The 21,192-nt window shown below is 55.7% G+C and overlaps 2 protein-coding genes across 5 annotated transcripts in view; one reads left to right on the top strand and one right to left on the bottom strand.

Annotated features, from left to right (window-relative positions):
* The window catches only part of WASF2 (WASP family member 2), a 33,548-nt gene extending 22,014 nt beyond the window's left edge, over positions 1 to 11,534 (top strand). For all 4 annotated transcript variants that reach the window (XM_058856350.1, XM_058856352.1, XM_058856351.1 and 1 more), the window contains exons 3-9: positions 241 to 375; positions 871 to 1,024; positions 2,063 to 2,180; positions 2,952 to 3,082; positions 4,443 to 4,598; positions 6,398 to 6,906; positions 7,323 to 11,534. In XM_058856350.1, the coding sequence (XP_058712333.1) occupies positions 241 to 375; positions 871 to 1,024; positions 2,063 to 2,180; positions 2,952 to 3,082; positions 4,443 to 4,598; positions 6,398 to 6,906; positions 7,323 to 7,480 (1,361 nt within the window). In that variant the 3' untranslated portion in view covers positions 7,481 to 11,534. The remainder of the gene's footprint in view (positions 1 to 240; positions 376 to 870; positions 1,025 to 2,062; positions 2,181 to 2,951; positions 3,083 to 4,442; positions 4,599 to 6,397; positions 6,907 to 7,322) is intronic.
* Positions 11,535 to 17,870: 6,336 nt separating this feature from the next.
* Positions 17,871 to 19,720, bottom strand: GPR3 (G protein-coupled receptor 3). The gene is made up of 2 exons (XM_058856710.1): positions 19,654 to 19,720; positions 17,871 to 19,354 (listed from the first exon to the last, which is right to left on the bottom strand). The coding sequence occupies exon 2, from the start codon at positions 19,297 to 19,299 to the stop codon at positions 18,193 to 18,195; it is 1,107 nt and encodes a 368-aa protein (XP_058712693.1). The 5' UTR covers positions 19,300 to 19,354; positions 19,654 to 19,720; the 3' UTR covers positions 17,871 to 18,192.
* Between the last annotated feature and the right edge of the window lie 1,472 nt (positions 19,721 to 21,192).

Here is a 21,192-nt window from a genome sequence, read left to right as displayed (position 1 = left end):
TTGTTGCTTTAATAGACTTTAAAGTATGTCTCAATTGTTTCCTTATTGCTTGAAGTTCCCTTGGAAATGTCAGTTTCTGGTGGAACAAAGCGCTTTCTTCCTGGATGTTAAACTCAACCCTGACAAACTTGAAATGAGGAGTGGTTCCCTCCTTCTTTCCTTCTTTCTGAAAACAAGCTGGGAGACTGAATATGGTCTGATGTGGTTTATAAGGGTAATGTGGACACTTTAATATTGCAGGTAAATCTGCAGAAGACATATTTGGAGAGTTGTTTACTCAAGCCAACACCTTTGCCTCTCGGGTGAGCATTCTGGTCGAGAGAGTTGACCGCTTGCAAGTCAAAGTCACTCAGCTGGATCCCAAAGAGGAGGAAGGTAATGGAGTGGAGCACAGGCTGAGGTGGTGAAGGTTCTCGTGGAGTCAGCATGGTTGGTTCAGCACCGTAAACCCGGCGTCACACTGCCATGGGTGCTGGAATGTGTTCTCTGGAGCTAAGAGGGAATGTTTCCCTGCCTCCCAGTAGAGCACTTGTGGACAGCCTTTTTGGCTTTGCTCTGCAGTGACTCTTCATGTGGGAACTTGCTCTCCAGCAGTTGGGTGGCAGTGGATGAGCTGCTTGAGCTGGGTCACAGGGGTTCCAAAGCCCATGGGCCACTCGAGGGAGAGCTGTGTTGATGGAGCAGCAGATCTTGGCAGCACGCTGGAGATTGGATGGGTTTCCCAAGGGATCTGTGGGAAAAGGAACCTGACCTTAAGAACTGCAAAGCATGCCAAGAACTCCAACTGAAATCAGATGTTCACTGCTTGGGCTTCAGTGTCATTGGCCTGGATCAAGCTGTTCTTCACTTGTTCTCTCCTCTTCCTTACAGTCTCCTTGCAAGGCATTAACACAAGGAAGGCCTTCAAAAGCTCCACCACTCAGGACCAGAAGCTCTTTGACAGAGATTCTCTCCCTGTGCCTGTTCTCGAAACCTACAAGACCTGCAATACCCCTCCACCTCTCAACATCCTCTCACCTTACAGGTAGGGCTGCAATACCATCTTGTTCCCTTGCAGAGAAGAACCTCTTCCTGCTGGGGAGGTCCTTTCCCGTCCTGTGCTGAAGTAGCTGTTTCCACTGGGAAATTGAGCTGCTAAACAAATCCACCAGAAAATCTCCATCCTTTGGATTATGTGAAACTTTGCTTTTGAGGTCATACAAATGAACGTAGATGTCTTTGCTTTTCTGCTGTCCCTTTTGTGAGTGCCGTGGGGCCAGGCGTGGCTGGCACTGCAGAGCCATGCTGGGTGTGCTGCAGATGAGCTGTTTTTCCTGTGCTCCTCCGTAGCTCAGTGGCTCCTTTCCAAAGAGCTGCAGTGTGAGATGCAGAGCATTCACCTGGAGGTGGCTCTCACCCAGGGTGGGTGCAGCAGGCTGCTGCTGATGCTTCCTGTGGCCTCCAGTGCCTGGGCTGAGACATCTGGTGGGACCTACGCTGGCTGTGTAACCAGTCCCACTCTGATACCATCTTGTAGGTGGCAGAAGTAAAGGGGGTCAGAATCCAGAGGCTTATCCCACATCCATAAATACCTTCTGAGCAGGTAAAAAGTAATTACAGATAGCTGGAGGCAGCTGTCTCCTGCCAGACGCGGCTGCACTGCAAAGTGGGAGGAGAGGGAGTCTGTGTGTGCTCACTCAGGAGCTTCAAGGACGCTGCTGGTCTGATTTAGGGTTCCTGAGCTGGAGGAGGAGGTTTTTTCACACTGAAATACAGCACAAACAAAAGGGAGTTAAAGTGAGAGACCTGCTGCTGTCCTGGTGATTGTTCAGAGCAGCTGAGCTCTTCCAGTGCTGAGTAATGAAGGGTTTGTGTGAGGGCAAAAGGGATGGGATGTGGGACAGCTGGGATGACTGAGATGGGGGTCTCTTCCTGTTCTGGAATGGGGGGCAGAGGCAAGAACAGTGCTTGTGACCATCTCACTGCACTTTTAAACTGCCATCTGAGATTGTGCCTTGTGTTTCCTTCAAAGAAATGTGTGACTTGATCCTTGTCTGTGATTTCTTTCCTCTCCCTGTTCCAGGGATGATGGCAAGGAGGCACTTAAATTCTACACAGATCCTTCATATTTCTTCGACCTTTGGAAGGAGAAAATGCTTCAGGACACCAAGGATATCATGAAGGAAAAGCGGAAACATAGGGTGAGGAAGGGAAGAATAGGAAGTGGGAAGTGTTAATAAATTTTGGACTCCAAATTTGCTATCCAAAATTCAGGTCTGCTCTTCTGGACTCCTATGGGATCAATTCAGTGAAGTTTGTATCTGGTTTACCCACATCCTTGTTAATTAAAAAAACGAGAACCAAGATACCTCTAATTGGTTTTTCCAAATGCCACTGTCTTTGGGCCTTAATGTTAAATTATATCATAGCATAAGAGATGTAGTCTTAACATACTTTATTTAGCTTTTGAGCAACTGGAGTATTAAACATGAAAACAGATTGTGATTCTTCAATGAAAAATGAAAAGGAGCGATTTAGGGTGTGTTAGAACTGTGAGTGAGGCCATCTAAAGCCCAGTTCTCTGCAGGCAAGTGTCCATATTGCACTCCAGAGCACTCAACACCATCAGGGTGAAGGTGAGACTTGGGCATCTCAACAGAGAGGCCAAAACCTAAATTGATGTGGGAAACTGGGCTTTTACTCTGCCCTCAAGCTGCTTATGCCAGGGGGTGATGATGGCATCGTGTCTGGGCTGCACTGAGCAGCCTGATGCTGTCTGGCATTTTTTATGTTGTCTGTGCTCCAGCTTTTTATATAGAAGATCTTTGCAGAGTGCAGCAATCAGGAAAGTAAACTAAAAATCCTCTTTGAGAATGTGTCTTCTTGTAACTGCTCCAGGTTTCTCCTGTCCCTCTCTATTCCCAGTGAATTTAAAGCAAAATAAAGCTCGTGTTTGATTCTTCCCCTCTTAGAAAGAGAAAAAGGAGAATCCGAACAGAGGAAACGTGAATCCACGGAAAATCAAAACCCGGAAAGAGGAGTGGGAGAAGCTGAAAATGGGACAAGAATTTGTCGAGTCAAAGGACAAGCATGGTCCTGCTGGGTAAGCAGGTCTGGGGCTGGGTGATTGGGATGCAGTTCACCCTGTGCTGCAGCTCCTCCGGATCCACGGATCAATACTGCCACTAATCAGATTCTCCAAAGTAAATCCATCTGCTGATTTAAAATTTGCCAAATAAATCAGGGAGCTGCGCGGTTGGAGCAAGGTGGCAGGAACAGCTCAGGCTGCTCTCGCTGCCTGTGGGCACAGAGGTGTTGGGAGCTTTGGCTCTGCCCCACGACGATGCCCTTCCCTCACACCCAGCTGAGGGTGGCATCTCAGTGCCATTGTGTGGTGGCTTTGTTACATTTCACAAATGGCTCTTCACACCCTTAAGTTGAAGCGGGGGCTGTCCCCATCCAAGTATTTCAAGCTACAGATCTCTCTTTAGCACTTCTGGCTTGGGAATTCATTTAACTTTTGACACCAGCAAGGCTGGAAGCAGACCGAATTCCCCACAATGCTCTTCTTCCTTGCAGCTTCCTTTCATATAAGAAAAAAATATCTCTTTAAATCACACTCTCCAGCTAAAAATAAAACTTGCTTTTAGTTTAATAAGAGAACAGGTTTGGTTTCTAGCAGGGGAATCGAGCAGCACAACAGCACCATTTTCTTGCTCCTCTCTTTTCTCATGTGAGTGTGTTCTTGCATTTGGATTCACTTGGGGTCCAGAGCCCCCAAAAATAGGGTGGTTCTCCCTCCCCACAGTGAAATGAGTCCACTGAAAGCATGAGAGTCTCTTTTCAGAACTATTCCAGTTTTGAATACTTGTTGTAATGGCACTGCAGTTTCCATTTTGACACTCTGTTCTCGAGCTTATTTTATGGCATCTTTGACTATCTCCTGTTTTTGCCACTGGTGATATTCAGTGTAACATCAAGTTCTTTTAAGTCCAACTTGGTCAAAACACTGTTAAGTGTTTTTACAAAATCAAGTGTTAAAGAAATTGCATTTATTCAGGTGTTTGCTTGTTTATTAAAAGATGCACTCCTGCTGTTGTGGTGTGTGGCAGCTGTCAACAGGGCAGCACCTGAGCAAATTTTAGCCAAAGAATTACACAGAACAAATACATACAAGTGTATGTGGTTCTCCATATAGAAGTCTTTGAGAAATAAAGGGGTTTTTTTTAATGATGTAAAATCATGGACTGATTTGGGTTGGAAAGGGCCTTAAAGTCCATCCAGTCCCACCCACTGCAAAGGGCAGGGACACCTTCCACTAAACCAAGCCCTGTCCAACCTGGCCTTGGACACTTCGAGAGATGGGGCAGCCACAGCTTCTCTGGGCAACTCTCTGGGGAAAAAATGAGTTTTAGACATTGCCTTGAGCTTTTTGAGCAAACTGGTTATCTTGATTTTCCCAGGTACCCCTCCAACATGGTGTATCAGAACGGCAGCATCGGCTCCAACGAGAGCATGGATGGGAACTGCTACCCGCCACCACCACAGACTGACTCTATTGTGCCACCACCTCCCTCGTTCCCAGATGACAGCCTGCCTCCACCCCCGGTGGAATTTAGGTAAGCCTACGGGATCCCTTCTGTCACCAAGGAGTAGTAGGTGGTGTAAAAGGATGACATGAGACAGGCTGGGATAGTTCAGCAGAACTTCCTAATGGGCGTTGTATGGGAACCAGAATGCTCCTGTCTGGAAGGGAGTGCAGCTGCAGGCAGGGACAGAGGCACAGGCAGCACAGCTCTCCATCAATCCCAGGCAGAAGGGGAAAACTAGAGCAGCTTCATTCCACAGCAGTGTCCCAGTGAATGGTTTGGCTCCATTGCTGTGGTTTTCCAATGCAGTTGTTCCATAGCGTGGACTTGGGTTCCTCATGTTCCATTTGGGCAGCTCTCAGGCACATTGTGGGATTCTTGGGGGTGTCCTGTGCAGGGCCAGGGGTTGAACATGATGATCCTTGTGAGTCCTTCCTACTCAGGATATTCTGTGACAGAGCTTTGCAAAGAACAGCTTCTTTAACCTCTTTTACTCTGATCTGTGAGAAACACACGACGTGGGCACTGGAGATGGAGATGTATTTAAATTTCAAGGACTTGAGCACAGCAGCTGCCTCCTTCCCAGAGACTTGGGTGCAAGTTCAGGTCATTTACTTTGGATTGAATGGAATGGTGACTCCCAGGCACCTCCAGAGATGAGAGTTATGGTCCAGCAGTGGCTCAAGACGCAAAGGGTGAAACAAGAGTGGACTTTTTCTTTTTTATAAAGACATTAAAACAGAGTCAAGAGGAACAAGAGAAAGTCTGTCTGATAGACAGGGCTGCTTGGCTTCTCTCCATCTTATCCAAAGGCAGCAATGCTGCAGCAAAGGCTCTTCTGATGTGTCAGAGAGACCCAGCACTGCACTCTGCAGCCTGTGCCTCTCGGGCAGAGCCGACACGAGCTCTCAGATGAAGCTCTCACTGCCTTATGCAGTTGTTTAGATCTCTGCCCAGCCCCACAGATCTCCCTCTCTGGTTTTATTTTGATGGTTGTTTTTTAGGAACCCTGGGAGGTAGATTTGATCTCCAGGGGTCTGTTTTGGATCAGCACTGTTAAAAATGGTGATGTTTTTGTGGCAAATGTACCTTATTTTTCTGTCTTGCCATGGAAGGAGGTCAGTGTGAGGCTTCCCTTGCACAGGATGTCGCACAGGCAGTGGAGTCCTGTGGGATGAACAGAGCCTCCACAACGGGAGATCCAGTCCCTCATGTGTTGGTGTTTTCCATAAGAACACGTTGGGTTCCCGTGTCCTCCCCTTAACTCCCCACGGCGAGCTCTGGGACGTGGCTGCTGCACTCCAGCCCCGAGCCATGGGATGAGCCGTGGATCCAGGGAGATCCGTTCCCAGCAGGTGTTCAGAGCACACCTCGTGCAGTTTATCCCAGCAGACACTCCTGATCCCTGCCTGTGTGTCCTGGGCCTGACCTCAGAGGTCACCCAGGAGGGGTGATGGCAGGAGTGGGTGATGACTGGGGCCAAGAGGCTGCTCCGAGCTCAGATGTGCCCGCCTGGCCTCTGAGGGAGGTGAGGAGGTGATGGAGCTGAGGTGGCTCGTGTTCTTGTCAGCCTGGGAGATGGGATGGAGGACAGGACAGCATTCCTGCCATCCCTAGAAGCTTTCCTTTGTTCTGGAGGTGAAGGCCAAAAGAAACAGTGGGAACTAAAACCAAGGAGTGATGTCTCATGGAAACATCAGTTAAAGCTGGAACTTGGATTTTTTTGTCTGGACTGCAGCAAGCACACATGATTTGCATTAACATGGAGACTGTACAGTCTGATCTGGCCTCAGGGCTAATTCCCTGTCTCTCTTGTTCTGTTGCCACAGTTATCCTGTAGACAACCAAAGAGGTTCTGGTTCTGGAGGGCCCAAACGATCCAGCCTGGTTAGCCCGAGCCACCCACCACCAGCTCCTCCGATCGGATCCCCCTTGGCAGCCAGGCCGGGCTTTGCTCCCCCTCCAGCTCCTCCTCCACCGCCACCACTGATGGAAAACAACCCCCCTCCACCACCTCCCATGGGCTTCCCCTCCCCGGGAACGCCCCCGCCACCCTCGCCCCCCTCTTTCCCCCCTCACCCCGAGTTTGCTGCCCCTCCACCTCCCCCGCCTCCCCCAGCAGTCGACTACTCCAGCGTTCTCCCCGCTCCGCAGCCGGGCACTGCGCCACCCCCACCGCCGCCCCCGCCTCCTCCAGGCCCACCACCCCTGGCTCCCAGCGGCCTGGATGGGCCCCCACCCCCTCCTCCACCCTCCGACACCTCCACATCCAAGCCCAAGTCATCCTTGCCTGCGGTTAGCGATGCCAGGAGTGATCTGCTTTCGGCTATTCGGCAAGGTAAGGTTGTGTTTCCGTGCCAGCATTCTCCTTTGCCTCTGGAAAACCCCTGGGAGCTGTCATCCTGGGAGCATTGTACTGTTCAAGGCTTGTCCCTTGTGGACCCTCCTCATCTGCCCACCCCCATGAGCACCTTGCTGTGCCTTATGCTTCCCCCAGCACTTTTGGAGATGGCAGTGCTGGAATTGGTGTGATCCAGGTTTGCTGGGGAATGTACAGCAGTGAGGTTACCCTGTGGAGGGGCACAGAAGGGATTTGCTTCCCATTCCACCTCCCCACCCAGCCCGTCCTGGCTGTCACCCATCGGTGTTATCCCAGCACTCCCAGCCTGCCTCGCTCAGAGCACTGTGACAAGGGGAGATTTCAGTGTGACCCAGCCCTCAGCACGATCCCCTCCGTTCCCTCCTTCTCAACAGGCTTCCAGCTGCGCAAGGTGGAGGAGCAGCGGGAGCAGGAGAAGCGGGATGTTGTGGGGAACGACGTGGCCACGATCCTGTCACGCCGCATCGCGGTGGAGTACAGCGACTCCGAGGACGACTCCTCCGAGTTCGATGAGGATGAATGGTCAGATTAGCCACGCTCCCATCCCCTCCTTTCCCTTCTCTCCTGGGTTCGCTTCTTACAGAATCAGGTGGCCAAACCTTGCACCACATCCTTTTTATCCTGTAACCAAAGATGTGCCAAGGGTTTTCAGACAACCAGCAGCATATCTCCCCTCTCCCTCCCCCTCCAGCTTTGGCAGGACTTTGTGCTCTGCCTTTCCAAAAAGTCTCCTCGTGGACACTGAGGATGCGGCGTTGGGATTTAGCTGGAGGGGGTGTAACGGTTGCTTATTTAAAAGAGAGCTAAACCTCCAGATTTTTGATGCCACCAGGCAGAACACATATAAACCCTCCATCCTGAGGGATTTTTAAAGTAAAGATGGATGATCCTGTTGTGGCCGTGTGGCCTTTTGGATGAAGGACATTTTCAGCTGGTTTTCTCAGTGCAACAGCAGACAGTTGATCTGATGGCTCTTCCTTGCCAGTGTACACTGGTAGTGCTGCAAGAAAATAGGCTTTAAATGTCAGTTCTCTGCTGCATCCCACTGTCAAATAATCAGGTTTTTGGCAGTTTTTTCCCCCCTGACCCCAGAGTATTAAATCCAGATCACCCTGTGTGGGGTGCACTTCCCAGCTTCGAGGCTGCAGAGTGCCTTGGGTGCAGCATAAGGAGGGACTTCTTTTATTTTAGAAGCTGCCTTTACCTTCCTCAGATCTCCTGGACTGCTTTGCCAAGGGGAGACTTGCACAGAGGGATGTAAAACGAGGGCAGGATGCTTGCTCAGCTTCCTGCTCTTGGGAAAGCAGAGCCTCTGCCCCACTGAGACACATCTGTGGTCAGCTCTGAGCGGTGGCCAGACCTCGCCGGCTGATTTTCTCCAATTCATGCTGAGATTGTGTTTTCAAATTCCAAATCCAGTGCCTAAGACAAGGGAGATGGCTTGGGGCGGGTTCTCTGAACACCAGGCACTGTGGTGGTCTCTGGCCTGCCAGGGCAGTTTGAGAGGTGCTTTTTTTAGCAGGGTGACTGTACTTTTAACACGAGGATTTAAATGCTGGTATTGCCTTTGCTTCTTCTCCCTTCCCCCTAGGGAGGGGAGTTCATGTGCCTAAAAACATCGTGTGTATGAACTGAGTTGCCCATCAGTTACATCAGACCTAACCTACTCTAATTTTGTTATTATAATTCATTAGTTAATTTTAAGAGAACATTTTTTCTCCTCACTAACCCTGTGAATTAATTCCCAGGCTGCTCACTATAGATCCAGTACTGGCAGGGGAAAATGGGGAATTTGAACTAGCTGACCTCAGTTTTATTGCTGTTTTATGTTACCTTACATAGAATATGAGCGTATCTTGGAAATCTAACCCAGATACCCCTGATGTGTATTTTAATTTGGACATGACTCAGTAAGGGTCATGCAAAAAGCAATTCCAAAGTCATTTTGAGGTTATGGGTCCAGCTGTTGTGGGATGTGTGTCCCACTAAGACCAACTCTCCCATCTTTTTGCCTTTCCTGAAGTATTTCACCAGCCTGTGCCTGTCTCTCTTCCCTGCCTCGCCTCCTTTAATGATGTTGCTGATACCTGGAATGCTGGGCCCTGCCCGAGGCTTGCTGGAAATCCTTCTTGGGAGTTGATTGATGGCTTCAGCTTGTGCCATGGAGCTCTTGCTGAATGCTTGTGTGTGTGTGTGTGTGTGTGGGTGGGTGTGGGTGTGTTAATCTTGGCCAGGGCAGAGATGGGCTCGAGGATCCAGCTGGGACCGGGGAGACCCCCGAGATTGCCTGGAGGGCTGCGCCGTTGGGTTTTGTGTGCAGGCAGGGCGTGGGCAGCCAGGCTCCCCGATGGGCTGGGAACATCTGAGCAGCACTAGTGCCAGGTTCTGGAAGAGAGAACAAACCCCCGGAGTGCAGGTGAGCCGTGGTGCAGTGGAGACACTTGGAAATGCAGAGGGAGGGTTGCTGCAAGCTGGGTGAGGGGATGAGAGAGGCACTGCCTCGTTCTGCTCTCTCTGAGCATCCTCCTCTGGCTGCTCTGAGAAGCTCCCTGGAAGAGCGGGCCCTGAGCTAACCCAGCCTGACAGCAGGACCACACAGGGAACGAGGAGCCTGCAAATGCCAAACCTGGCTAAATCTGAGATTGCCTTAACTAGACTTAGCCCTTGTTGGGAAAGGGGAGCGAGTCTTCCTGTGGCCTGAAATACCAACAAGTGCCATAGTCCCTGAGCCACGATGGATGGTGTGTGAGGCAGGGCCGTGCCTGGGGCCCTGGGGACACGTCCCTCACCTCGGCTGTTGCTCAGAGATGCTGCTGTGGGCACGGCAGGATGGAGGCGGCTCCTCTGGCCTCCAGGCAGCGGGAGGGACGCTGCCTTGCCCCTGCAAGCCTGCTGGAACCACCCTCTGCTCCCAAATCCCATCCCAGGGCGGGAATCCAACCTGCAGGATCCTGAACAGAAGGGTTGTGGACAGGTAGGGGAGGTTGGTTGTTGGAGTGTTTTTAAATCTCCTTTGATTGCTGCTTTTTTTTTCTTTTTTTCCCCTAAATTTCTGATTGCCAGGCAGGCTTTGTGTGGAGATCCCTGGGAAACAGCTGCTCTAGAGAGGGACCATCTCTGAGCTTGGTTGCAAAATCGCAGAGCTCTGGGCCACCAAGTGAGCTCAATGTTTTTGAAAGCAGTAGGGGAGGAGGAGAGGTGCCAAAACCAACCTTTACAAGACAGAGCAGCTGTGCTGGAAGTGCAGGGCTGCCCCACCACCTCTGCCCTCGTGTCGTGGGCTCCTATTCCTTCCTCCCCTTTTGTGGGGCTGGGGTGAACCTCAAGCACTTCCCAAAGGCCGGGGCTGCTGCTCGCCCTTGCAGCCATTTCGCCCATCCTGGGAGCCGCTGGCTCGGGGCTGCGAGTCCTTCCCTTCCCTGGTTAAACATTCTCCCGGTGTCCTCGGCCGCGGTGCTTGGCTGCTGCTCCCGGCAGCCTCTCCCCCGCCGCCCCCCTTCCCTCGCTGGGAAAGCCTGGGCCCGGCTCCCCGGGCTCAGCCCGCAGCCGGTGACCTTCACTGCTTCTCCTCTCCTTATCAGAGCCAGGGACGGGCTCCCGGAGGTCCCAGATGGCTGAGGAGTCGTGCAGAGTGTCATTTCAGGGAAAGGGTAGATTGGATTTTGTATTTTTTTGCGGAACGTGAACTTATTTAACATGTTTCTTTTGGAAGTCCCTGCCCTGGAGGGGCTCTGGGACAGAGCTGCCTGGCAGGGCAGATGCAGCTGCCCCGGGTCAGGTTTCACTGCTCTTGGATTTCGGGGGTGCTTTCTTCTCTTCCTTTTTAAACAAAGCCTTGAAGTGGAAGTGGATCCGATGTTTTTATTACTGTATTAACATTCATTTTAATTCACTTCAGAAACTAACCCATTTTTCTTCCTGATTAGAATGTCATAGAATTAGACAAGCTGTAACCCCTCCTGAAGTGCCTTATTTTCCTACATGATATAAATATATTTATAAGAGTAATTATTCCACTTGTATCTTAGGGGTTTATTGCTGAGCAGGAGATAAGGTGGGAGAGGAGGGATGGGAAGTGCCCTCCACGGACCCAGCCAGGCTGGGGGTCGGAAAGGCAACGTTTGATGGATACTCTCAGGGTGCAGGGGGTTCCTCACTTCAGACCAAAGGAGTTTCAGCAGTGAAACTTTGCTTAGAAAGAAGAAAAAAGGACAAAAACCCCAAACTTGTGAGCAAAATACTGTAGATTTGTCCAGTTTTTTTTACCCCAGCAAAATAAACACTGATGGCCAGACTCTGCAGGGATCAGTGGCTGTGGGGGATCAGAGCCTGCCCCTGGTCCATACTTGCACATCCCAGTGCAGATTCCCTGCCTTCTGTATTCCTGTGTAATGACTGTGCTTTTCCCTGTCGGTTGCTGTATAAGCCAGATTTCCTGCTGCTTTGTTTTGTTGTTTTTAATAATCAGCTCAGTAACCCCTGGATGAAGATCCCAACTGCAAATATTTTGTAATGTACATGTATAAAAAAAAAATTAATAATTTTTTTGATTCTTTTTTAAAACTTGATAAAACCTTTCTATCCAGTCAGTGCCTGTGTGTGTTACTGTGGGGGGTGTGAGCCTGGCACGGGCTGCGGTGGCTTTGTGTGTGACTTGGAGTCATGGAAGGGTTTGGGCTGGAAGGGACCTTAAATCCCATCTCATTCCATGGGCAGGGACACCTTCCACTATCCCAGATTGCTCCAAGCCCCATCCAGCCTGGCCTGGGACACTCCAGGGCTGGGCAGTCACAGCTGCTCTGGGCAAACCTGGCTCATTGCTGGGAGCTGCGGGGCCACCTGAACCGGCCGTGCCTGGCCTTGTGTCCTCAGTGCAGCTGCCAGGGTGGGCTCTGGGAAGCCCAGTGTCTCTGGGGGTGCCCAGGCAGAGGCTGGGGAGAGCTGGTGCATCCTGAGCTGTCTGGCACACACCATCAGCACAGACACATCTTCCATGCCGGGGTGGGCTGGGGGCTGTTATCTGTGGGAATTTGGGGGTCACAGCACCAAGGAGGCCCCATCCAGAAGCAGCCTGCAGCCTCCCTGCAGCACTCCCTGCCACAGGAAATGAACCTGGGCTCCATCTTGCAGAGCAGAGTTGCTGCAGCTGTGCTGGGAAGGGGCTGCTGCAGCTTTTTGCCTCCATTTCGCAGCTCCGGGTCCCTTGTGCAGTGAATGTGCCTGGCAGTGGTGGCTGCTGGCCCTGAGCTCAGGTGCCTCGTCTGGCCTCGCTCCGTGGGGCTCTGTTTTCTTGCTGCTTGGTGAAAAGCAACAAAAGGCTCTGTCCCTGCTGCTCCTCGTCCCTGCTTTTACCGCGGGCTTTGCTCTGCCAAATTCCCTTGGCTTTAGGAGACACCGGTGCCTCGCTCTGCAGCGCTGTGCCTTTCTTGGCTGACAATGGTCCCTGGCTGCAAAACCTCATTAGATTAATTGGCCTTGCCAGCTCCTGAACAAGCAAGGCCTTTAGTCGTGCTGGGGCGCAGAGGGCAGGGGAAGGAGGGAGCTCTGGGGCTTCCACACTCCCTGGAGCTGCTTGTCCCAGCTCTTGGCTCCAGCTGCAGCCTGGGAGGAGCAACTGGAGCTCCTGGCTGCCTTTGGATGGGTGCGGCTGTGGCCAGGTGGTGCCTCTGCTTTTCTGGGGTGCAGGACGACACGTGGCCTTGTGCTTTTGGAGTGACATCCCTTGGAAGTCATCATCAGAGTTTGGGGGGTGTTGGTGAGTTTTGTGCTGGTTTAACCCCGTAAACAACAGGGAGATCTTAGTCCCAGATCTGCCTTCCTGGGTAACCCGCAGGGCCCGGTGCCTCCCCCCTCCACGGAGCCAGGGAGCTCCTGGAGGCTGAGGTTGAGCTCGGTGCAGGGAGGAGAAGCCCAGCAGTGATGGGTTGTGTGAGCTGCAGCACTTTGCTGCCACAGCTGGGGCAGTGTCTCTACAGCTCCACAGCCTTGGCACACCGACCTTGGCCCCGGCCCTTGACCCCTCTCCGTGCCCGTCTGTCTCTTCCACACGACTCGGCACAGGATCACAGCTGGCCAGGCTGCGGCTTCACGGGAGCCCTCGTCTCCAAAGACCTATTTAATTTTCTCCTTCAAGGTGGTGGTAGCAACACCCAGAAGATGCTGCCGGCTGCCTTGGACGAGTGGGCTGCGTGTCCTTTCCACCACTGACGTCAGCTTCTCTCCCTTAATTCCCCCTCTGGGACCGAAGCAAGTGCAGGCGCTGCCAGCTCGGATCAGCGTTAACAGCCTGCTCTCCCAGTGTGTGGCAGCGCTCCACCGTGCCAATGTCACCCCCGGCTCGCGCTGCTGTCCCTGGCCAAGCAGCCACGGGTGGTGGGAGAGAACTACCCTCTTCCAGTACCCTGGGAAGGGCCCGGCGCCAGCAGAAAGTCCCCATTCCTCGCACGTAGGTGTGCTGAGATGGCAGCTCAGCCCCTCAGAAATGGCTGACTCCTCTCTCTCGCTCTCCTGCTGCCTGGTGGGTTTTTTCTCTCCTCCTCCCTGCCTTTGCCGTTGCCTACGCGGTTGTGTGGGGAAGGCAATCGGCTCCCGTGCTGCGGATGGCTTTATCTGTAACTCTTCCATCTGCTCACAGCAGCTCACAAATAACCACGGGGTGCCAGAGGAATTATGTTATTTGGAGCTCAAGTTTCTGCAGTCTGGCAGGGCAGCAGCTCTGTGCCGGGCTCAGCCGCTCTGCAAAGGCCAGTGCCGGCATGGCCAGGGCTTAAGGCAGGAGCTGGGGATGGGGCCAGGGCTGAGTTACTCTCCCCATCCATTTAGACAAAGCCCCAGCCCTGAGCCAGCATGGAAACCTGGTCCCCTGGGAGCTTCCTGTGGAGAGCAGAGGGTCCTGCTGGCCCCGGGCCCCTGCACAGCCGTGGGCTCGTGGCATGAAGCCGCCTTCTGCGTCGCATGTGGCACCAGGGATGAAATGGGAGGCTGCTCAGCCCCTCTCCCTGAACTTTGCTGTTTCCCACCAAGCACAGCCCTTTCAGAGAGGCTTCCCTCCCTGGGAAGCACCATCCGATGCCTCCAGAGCCGTGGCTGTGGTGGTGGCTGGGGATGATGCTCGAGGCCGAGCTGTGCCGGGAAATGCCTCCCGCTGCCTCCGGCATTTGGTAAAACACTTACAGCAGGGCTGTGTTTTCTTCATTTCCTGCCTGCTCCTGCTTCCAAGGAGACAAAATCCCCCAAGCCAGGGCTGAGGTTTCTCATTTAAATGTAACCCAGGCCCATAACTGGAGCTGCCAGCCCTCCCCATGGTCCGGCTGTACCAGGGTGGTGCGGGAGGAGGGACAGCAGGACCCGTGGTCCCATCTTGGGCGCTCCAGTAAGGCACTGGGAGCAGAGACCCATCCCTGGGATGGGCTGTGGGGAAGGGCAGCTCTTGGCTGTGCTCCAGGCAGGGCACTTGGGGTGCCAGGGGGAGGTTTTGGGGTTGCAGCAACCTCTTCCCTCCTCCCATGTGGCAAAACCCAGGTGATTTTTGCACCAGGGCTGGAGCAGAAGCTCCAGAGCGGATGGCTTGGGGCCAGCCCTGGCTCTGTTGTGGGTGCTGCCAGCTCTCTCACCTGCACGGTGGCCAAGGGCAAGTGCTTGGAGCCAGATCTGGGCCCCGCTGCTGCCAGCAGGGCCAGGGCTGCTCAGAGCAGAGAAGGGGAGCAAACCCCAGCCCGCCCCCCCCGCCTGCACTGCAGCACGGGCAGGCCTTGGAGGCAGGAGCTGCCTGTGCTTGCGGCATCTGCTGGGAGCCTGGGAAGGGCTGGCCCTGCCAGATGTGCGAGCACAGCTGGGGTGAGGCTGTGCCCACGTCTCTTAGCTCATATTTTAATCTCAAAGTTGGGCTGCTGATCCCCCCCGAGCCTCTCCTGCACATCCCTGGCATGGGGGTGGCTGCTCAGCACTCTGGCGCCTTCTTGGATGGATTTGACTCTTTTTTATTGCTTCACTTTCTGCCTCTTTCTTCACCAAAAAAGGGAGCCCTGCTGTATCTCCCCGCTGGTGCTGCCTGCTCCATCATCCCCCGAAGGCCTGGAGCAGCTGGGAATGTCTCTGGACTCGCTGGAGTGCTGGGAGAGCGACCAGCACTGGCCGGGGTGGGGGCTTCCTCCAGCTCAAGCTCCACCTGAGCTTCCTTCGTCCATCCTGACAGCAGGGAACCGGACACAGGTAGGAGCCAAAGGTGCATTTCCCACCTGGGAAGGGGGCACACGGAGCTGGGCAATGGCCACTGTGCCATCAGCAGGGGATGGGGCTGGGAGGGGGACATTGTCAGCCTGGTGCTCACAAGGATTCAGTGGGGGCTCAGCTCCCACAGCTCCCGAATTTCTGGTCCAGGGGAAGCGCCTTGGCCTGAGTTGTGATTGTTTTTAATGCCACCTTGTCACTATGGGTCCCCACAGCTCCTGAGCCCTCTGCATGCCCCCAGTCGATCGAGGAAGCTCATCAGCAATGGCACAGCCCTGCCAGGAGCTGGGAAAGGGGGCTGCAGCCCTGTGCCCACCCCAGCGCCGGCTGTGCTGGGTGGGAGCCTGAGGAGGGGCTCCAGCAGACCCGGATGGTGCTGCCTGTGTGCCATGCACAGTCTGGTGTGTCACCCGGTCCCCAGGGGAAGTGACAGGGACCCCAGGGAACGGGAGGAACTGGATAGGCTCACACACCATGGAGAAGCTCCCTCTGAAGACATCAGCAGGGGAGGCACGAGGGAGAGAAAAGCTGTTTCAGCTGCCATGTGATGTTGACATAAGAATCACCAGGTAAAAACTGCCCCTGAATACAGCAGAGCTGGGAATTACGGGATTTTTCACTGCTGGGGGAGGCAGGCTCGGGAATTATCTCCTGAGGGTGCTCAGCTGAGCCCTGGGGTAGAATAAACACCTCCATCCTCTGGCTTAACCTTGGTGGGGACATGGGGAGCCCAAAATTGCCCAGCACCGAGCCCAGCCCTGGGAGAGCAGGAGACAATCTGTGGGTCCTTCTGCCCTCCCAGCCCCATCTCCCCTCATCACTTGCTAACGCAGCCCCTCACCGGCGCCAGCCGAGGGAAATGTTAATTTCCTTTACAATAAACAGCCCCAGCCCTCGGGGCTGCCACCAGCTCCCCGAGCCCGAGGTGAAGCGGAGCCGGGGGGGCCGCACACACCCCGCACACATCACATCCCGCACACATCCTGCACACATCACACCCTGCACACACCCCGCACACATCCCGCACACACCCTGCACACACCCTGCACACATCCTGCACACATCACACCCCGCACACATCCCGCACACATCCTGCACACATCACACCCCGCACACATCACACCCCGCACACATCCCGCACACATCCTGCACACATCCTGCACACATCCCGCACACATCACATCCCGCACACATCACACCCCGCACTCATCCCTCACACACCCCGCACACATCCCGCACACATCACATCCCGCACTCATCCCTCACACACCCCGCACACATCCCGCACACATCACATCCCGCACACATCCTGCACACATCCTGCACACATCACATCCTGCACACACCCTGCACACACCCTGCACACATCCTGCACACACCCCGCACACACCCCGCACACATCCCGCACACATCCCGGGCTCCGGCTGCTGCCCAGCCCTGGGCTCTGCCGCGTCTGCGGACGCACGAATGCCTGCGAGAAACCTGGGCAGGGCACGGGGGGCTCTGGGGGCGCGCACGCTGCTACCGGAGGGGCTGCGCTGCCCTAATTAGCTCTGTCATCATTAACCCCGCCTTCCCTGCCACCGGCGGGCAGCCGGGGCAGCAGGGACGGGTGTCCAGATGCCATGTGAGCAGGGACTTCTGGAGCGTGGCGGTGTCGGTGTGGGGGTGCTGGGCACGGTCCCCCTGTGCCCCCTGCACCAGGAAAGGGACCGGGGTTCAGCGGTGGGGACAGAGGTGTCATTCCTGCCGGATGGAGGGCCCAGACTGCGACCCCTCGGAGGGACGGCCACGGTGGGAGCGAGTCCTCGGCATCCCCGGGTGGGGGGACACAGGGTCAGATGTCACCAGCAGAGCTGGATGCAGCCCCTGTGCCTGCTGGGGCTGTGAGGATGAGGATGGTCAGGGGCCTCAGTGCGGCTCCCCCCGGGCCAGCTCCTGCTAACAGGATGTGATGGGTGGGGGAAGCGCTGTCACTCGGCATCTCTTATCCGGGAGCAGGGAAACGCAGCAGGGGGATGGCCCTGATGGGACTCGGGAACATCAGCCTTCTCTGCCCCCTCGGGAAACACCATCCCACCCCCTCCCCAGCATCAAACAGCCGCACCTCGTACCACAAATTAATTTATTCCCCTACCAGAGCTGTAAACAAGAAGCAGCCCCGCCACCCTGACCCACTGAGAGGTCCCCATCCACAGGGGTCCCTATGGTGAGGGATCCCCATCCCCGGGGGTCCCCGTCCCCGGGGGTCCCCATCCCCGGGGGTCCCCTCGCCTTTCACATCCATCTCCCCAGCCCAGAAATGTGCAAATCCAACCCCGGTGCAAAGAAAGGCTTTGGCAGGGGGAACCCTGGGTGCCGTGAGGGGGGTGGCAGCACACAGAGGACCCCAAAACCCCAAAACTTGTGGGTTCGGGGGTGCAGAGCCTCTGGCAGCCCTCCCCTCCTGAAGGCAGCGAGCACTAGAGGGCAGCAGGGCCCAGCGCTGGGCGGCGGGAGGGAGGCATGGAAATCAAATTAAATAATAATTCAAATACCAATAAATAAATAAATGGATGGATGGCTGGAAGAAAGGGGGGAGGGGGTCGAGTCCCTCCTCCTCTGACAACGAGTCTCTCCTCCCCTTCCCCAAATGTATAAAATATATTTTCTCTGAGGTAAATAACAAGATTGTAAAAAAAAAAAAAAAAAAAAGAGGGGATGAACATTCCTGGTGTTTCCCCACCCTTAAAAAAATAAAGCATCATAAATAGCTTTTAAAGAAAATATGAGGATCACCCCCCTCTCTCACACACATAAATATAGATTATATTATGAATAAAAAATACGTTTTTCTCTCTTTTCAAAAAGTAGTGGAAAAATAGAGGAAAAGAAGGGGTTGTGCCCAAAAAGGATGAGGCTGGGAAGAGCTGCTCGATTCCAAGAGCTTCTGCAATGTGCCTCTGGGAATGAAAAGGGGGAATCAAAGCAAATCCCCGACTGCAACCGGTAAGAGGAAGATGCGGGGGGGGCACGTCAGACGTCACTGGGGGAGCGGGAGCGGAAAGGCAGCGTGGAGGAGAAGCAGCCGCAGCACACGGCCCACAGCACTTTCTGGATCTCCTGGTTCCTGAAGGCGTAAATGACGGGATTGAGCATGGAGTTGTAGGTGGCGGGGAGCAAGGTGACGTAGGTGTAGAGGGCCGGGGAGCTGTCGTCGCCCAGCAGCCCGTACACGGCGAAGGGCAGCCAGCAGGACGCGAAGGTGCCCAGGATGACGGCAAGGGTGGCGATGCCCTTGCGGGTGGTGTCGTAGTGGGAGCTGGCCAAGAAGTGCCTCTGCACGGCGATCTGGTGCGCGTGCCGGCACACGATCCTACAGATCTGCACGTACAGCTGCAGCATCGCCGCGAACACCGCCAAGAAGGAGACGGACAGGATGATGAGGTGGCTCTTGGTCAGCGGTCTGACGATGCTGCAGGCGGAGGGCTCCTTCAGGCAGTTCCAGCCCATGACGGGCAGCAGCCCGTAGCAGATGGAGGCTCCCCAGGTGAGGATCAACATGATGTAAGTCCTGGTGACCGTCCTCTCCGAGTAGTAGGTGAGGGCGTTGTAGAGGGACAGGTAGCGGTCGATGGTGATGGTCAGCAGGCTGCCCACGCTGGCCGTGAAGGAGGTGACCAGGAGCCCCACGGTGAGCAGGCTGACCGCTTCCGACGGAATCAAGTACACAAAGGCAAAGTGCAGGATCAACCCCAAGCCTGCCAGGAGGTCGGCTGTGGCCAAGCTGCCGATCAGGAGGAACATTGGGGCGCGGAAAGCCGGGGTGTAGAAGATGACCACCACCACGATGGCGTTCTCACAGGAGATGATGGTCCCCGAGATGCAGAGGACAACGTCCCACAGGTTCAAGGCGAGGGGTTGCACCACAGACTCCAGATCCAAGGAGCTGCCACTGCCGTTCCTGGCTGAGAACCAGCCTTGCTGGCCTTCGCTGGAGTTGGGGGGCTCTTTCTCCAGCATGATGGCGGAGGGTGACCTGCAAGAGCAGCCCCTCAGCACCTGCTGTCCACGAGCTGCCCCTGTGCCGCCCAGACGGGACAGTACTGCCTTGTTGCCTCCAAAAGTTGTCTTCAGGAGCATGGGCAGAGCAGGGTAGCTTGAGAGTGTGCTCACTGTTTGCTCCGAGGGGATTTTTCTGGATGAAATGGTTTAGTTTTAAAACAAACAGGTGAATAAAGGGGACGGAACACACACACACACACAACACCCCTGCTCCTGCCTGCCTTAGCTGCTGGGGGTTGGGCACTGCATGATTTTGATGGATAAATCCAGGGGAGCAGGACGGGCAGTGGAAAACACCATCCCCCGGGAGGAGTTCGGGGCCAAAGTGAGGGGATCCCAAGCAGCAGGTAAGGGGGGCGACCCTGCCCCCCCCATCAGCAACCCCAGCGGGAGCAGACACCCTCCTATCCCCACTATGGCATCCCTCCTTACCTTGAGGGTCTGCCGCTCCCCGGGCGGGCAGCACAGCTCCTGAACGGGCTTTGGGGGGCACGGCCGCCCCTCGCCCCCCTCCCCATAGCGCGGCGCTCCGCCAGAGCGGGCTCCCCCCTCCGCCGGTGTCCCCCCCCGTGCCGGGCACTCACCTGCCGGGATGCCGGGCCCGGGCTGCGCTGGGCTGCCCGGCTGGGGCCCCGCTGCCATGGGCGCCGCCGAGTTATAGCGGCCGAGCGGGGCCGGGGGGGGCCGGGGGGCTCGGGGTGACTCACGGCCCCCCCGGCCCCGCTCGCCCCGCTGTGACGTCAATGGCGCGCCGGAGCCAATCAGCGCCCGGGCGGGCAGCGCGGGAGCGCGCGCGCCGCATAGTAATAGCAGCTCATTCATAAAAACAGCCCCCCGCGCCCCGCCCACGCCGCTCCGAGCCCCCCAAACTCCCGCCCGGGGACCCCCCCCCCAGCCCGGTGAGCGGAGCCGGACTCGCCCCTGTCCCCGCAATGCGGAGTTTGGGGGCTCCGCTGTGGAGGGGGCGGCCGGAGTTTGGGGGGACGCAGGGTGGTCGAGGACGGGTCCTGTCCTGCCCCCGCACAGCCGGGGCTGCTCAGCCCCCTTCCTTCTCCCGGTCTGTCCCCGCGGCCCGGCTTTCCCCAGCCGGGCTGAATAATTCAGGGCCAGGAGAAGCGGGAATGACCGGCCGGGGGGGTACGGGAAGGGCTGGCGGGGTGCCCTCCCCCCGGAGAGAAGGAGGAGAGGAGGGAGGAGAAGGCTGCGCTTCTCGAGGCTCTTCCCCCGCGCCGCTTCCTCGAAGCCCTGGAGGGGATCTGTCCCCGCCGGGGAGAGAGGGGGTCCCGGAGAGCCCAGGCCGGGCCGCTGCTCTGCTGGGACCCCGCAGAGTCGGGACACGCCGGTGGTCCCGGGCACGGCTGCGGCCGCCCCTTCGGAGCCCGGGCAGGGACCGGCCGGGGCTCGGTTCCGTTCAGTTCGGTTCGGTCCGAGCGGCAGGACCCGGCCCCGGGGGCGGCAGTGTCCCGGGCACGGGGCTGGAGCGGGCAGAGAGCGGGCAGCGAGCGTGCAGGGTGTGCAGGGCACACGGGACATGCAGGTGTGCAGTGTGTACAGGTGTGTGCAGTGTGTGCAGGTGTGTGCAGTGTGTACAGTGTGTACAGGTGTGTACAGGTGTGTGCAGTGTGTACAAGTGTGTGCAGTGTGTACAGGTGTGTACAGGTGTGTGCAGATGTGTGCAGCAGTTCACAGGTGTGTACAGGTGTGCACAGGTGTGTGCAGGTGTGTACAGCAGTTCACAGGTGTGTACAGGTGTGTACAGCAGTGTACAGGTGTGTACAGCAGTGTACAGGTGTGTACAGGTGTGTGCAGGTGTGTGCAGCAGTTCACAGGTGTGTACAGGTGTGTACAGGTGTGTACAGGTGTGTGCAGTGTGTACATATGTGCGCAGGTGTGTGCAGTGTCTACAGGTGTGCGCAGTGTGTGCAGTGTGTGCAGTGTCTACAGGTGTGTACAGGTGTGTGCAGTGTGTGC

Source organism: Poecile atricapillus, chromosome 24 (assembly GCF_030490865.1).
Source record: "Poecile atricapillus isolate bPoeAtr1 chromosome 24, bPoeAtr1.hap1, whole genome shotgun sequence".
NCBI classification, from domain to species: Eukaryota; Metazoa; Chordata; class Aves; order Passeriformes; family Paridae; genus Poecile; species Poecile atricapillus.
Note: the sequence above shows the minus strand (reverse complement) of the source record. Positions and strands in the feature narration are given on the sequence as shown.